Genomic DNA, 2278 nt, shown 5'->3' with positions numbered 1-2278 from the left:
TGTTGTGTTTAACAGTGATTCAGATTTGCAACATTTTAGGAGAAAAATGTTCTTGCTAACAGCTGCTTGCTGCCTAAAAAAATCAAATGTACTTAATTTTGTAACTCAAATATATTTTGTATAAAACTGCATATTATTTCATACTGACAGTAGGAAAATAAGTTTGACAGAAGTTGAAATAGACCAGACATTATTTATTAAATGCTGTTTGACACAATCAGTGAACACTTAGTAGTAGGAATCAGTGATACGCCTCATGCTCATCCACCTCATGCCACTCATGCCCATGTCCCTGAAGCTCCTGTACTCTCCGGGCCTCATGTACATCATCCTGCCTCTGTAGTGGGGCTGCTCGTACATCATCCAGTGGCCGTCCATCACGTGGCAGGACTGGCAGTCGTTCATACGGTAGCGGTCCATGATGTTTTCGCAGTCGTCCATCATCTCGTAATGCTGACCAACGAAGTTCTCCCTCTCATAGATCTTCATCCTGAACTGACCTCTGTGCTGTTTTTTGGAGAGAGCAAAAACAAATAAATATCTTAGTATCTAATTTTTAGCTGGTTTTCACCTGTAGTAGAACTGTGGTATCACAGATGCCATGTTATACCTACCATGGGGATCATACGGCAAGACCTGATGTACTCCCTCATTCCCATCATGCTCATGTAGTCAGCGTACTCTCCCCTCCTCATGAAGTACTGGTTTCCCATGTAGTTGGGACGGTCGTAGACCATGAAGCAGCCGCTCTCCACCCTGCAGGAGTGGCACCTGCTCAGGTAGGAGGACATGTCAGAGCAGTCGCCCATGCACTCATAGTGGCGACCCTGGAAGTTCCTCTCCTCGTAAAAGATGATCTGAAAATAGTGAATTGTAATGGTTAGAAATAAGCAGCAAGGTGAATTTAGTGATCCTACTTTTTAAACAGAAATTTCTGCTAATTACAAAAAGATTTTAAAAGTACCTTGCCCCTCATGTTCATGTCGGTCATGTTGGATGTGGATGTGCTGTTGCTCCTGAACTGCCTTTCTACCTGGTTTAACCCTTTCCTTTTATACACAACCAGTGAAGAATGAGTGCCCCTCCCCCTCAGAGAGCCCCCTTACTCAGCAACTTACTATGGAAGCCAACAGAATGGGTTATTTAAATTTTTTTAAAGGACTGAGTACTATGACGTACCGACAAAAAGAGAAGTGTTTTTTGCCTTTTTTTCGCCAAATACGAACCATTCCACGTGCTTTGTGACGTTGACCAATAGGAATACAGAACTGTAAACATGGTGATGACTGGTCATTTTTTCAGGAATTTTTTCTTTCTTTTATTAGAATTAATTCCAGTCAGGTTTTAGGAAAGGTCATAGTACTATAACAGCAACAGTGAAGGTGATCAACGACATCTCGAAAGCTCTTGATAATAAGCAACATTGTGCAGCACTTTTTGTTGATTTGTCAAAAGCCTTTGACTCTGTAAATCATATTTTACTCAAAGAGAGACTGATCAATATTGGATTATCTAAAAAGGCAGTTGGATGGATCTGTAATTATCTCACTGACAGGTCCCAGTGTGTTAAATCAGATAATATTTGTTCTAATATTCTTTCCTTAACTAAAGGAGTGCCCCAAGGCTCTGTTTTGGGGCCACTTTTATTTACTATCTATGTGAACAATGTTGGTCAGGGTCTTATGGACACCAATTACCATTTTTATGCTGATGATATGGTTATCTACAGCTTTGCAAAAACTCTTAGTGCTTGTGTCTCTACATTACAAAACGCTTTCAACAAAGTTCAGAATATGTTTCTACAACTGGATCTTACTCTAAATGCAAATAAGAGCAAGTTGATGTTATTCCAAAGGCAAAGAGCAATCTGCACATAAATCCTCTAATTGTCACTCTTCAAGGGGCAGAAATCGAAAGAGTTAAATCTTTTAAATATCTAGGTATTTTAATTGATGACAGTCTTAGTTTTAAAGGACATGTTGAACAACTGGTTAAGAAACTGAGACTGAAAATTGGCTTTTACTTTAGAAATAGGCTATGTTTTTCTTTCAACACAAAAAAGGAAACTTGTAGCTGCAACATTTACACCCATTTTGGATTATGGTGACCTCATTTATATGAATGCACCAACCCAAGTATTGAAACTACTGGACTCTGTTTATCATGCCGCATTGAGGTTTATCACAAACTGTAAGCCTCACACACACCACTGTGAACTTTACACACGTGTGGGCTGGCCAGCGTTGGAGAATCGTAGACTCAATCATTGGTATATGTT

General features: G+C 39.7%; 1 protein-coding gene across 1 annotated transcript; it reads right to left on the bottom strand.

The window, feature by feature from the left end:
- Positions 1–211: 211 nt before the first annotated feature.
- On the bottom strand, positions 212–1009 carry LOC117953140 (gamma-crystallin M2-like). The gene is made up of 3 exons (XM_034885965.1): positions 965–1009; positions 615–857; positions 212–507 (listed from the first exon to the last, which is right to left on the bottom strand). The coding sequence occupies exons 1-3, from the start codon at positions 989–991 to the stop codon at positions 229–231; spliced, it is 549 nt and encodes a 182-aa protein (XP_034741856.1). The 5' UTR covers positions 992–1009; the 3' UTR covers positions 212–228.
- Positions 1010–2278: the final 1269 nt, after the last annotated feature.

The sequence above is a fragment of the Etheostoma cragini genome, chromosome 11, assembly GCF_013103735.1.
Source record: "Etheostoma cragini isolate CJK2018 chromosome 11, CSU_Ecrag_1.0, whole genome shotgun sequence".
Lineage (NCBI taxonomy): Eukaryota > Metazoa > Chordata > Actinopteri > Perciformes > Percidae > Etheostoma > Etheostoma cragini.
The sequence above is the reverse complement of the archived record's forward strand: the minus strand, read 5'-3'. Positions and strand labels throughout refer to the sequence as shown.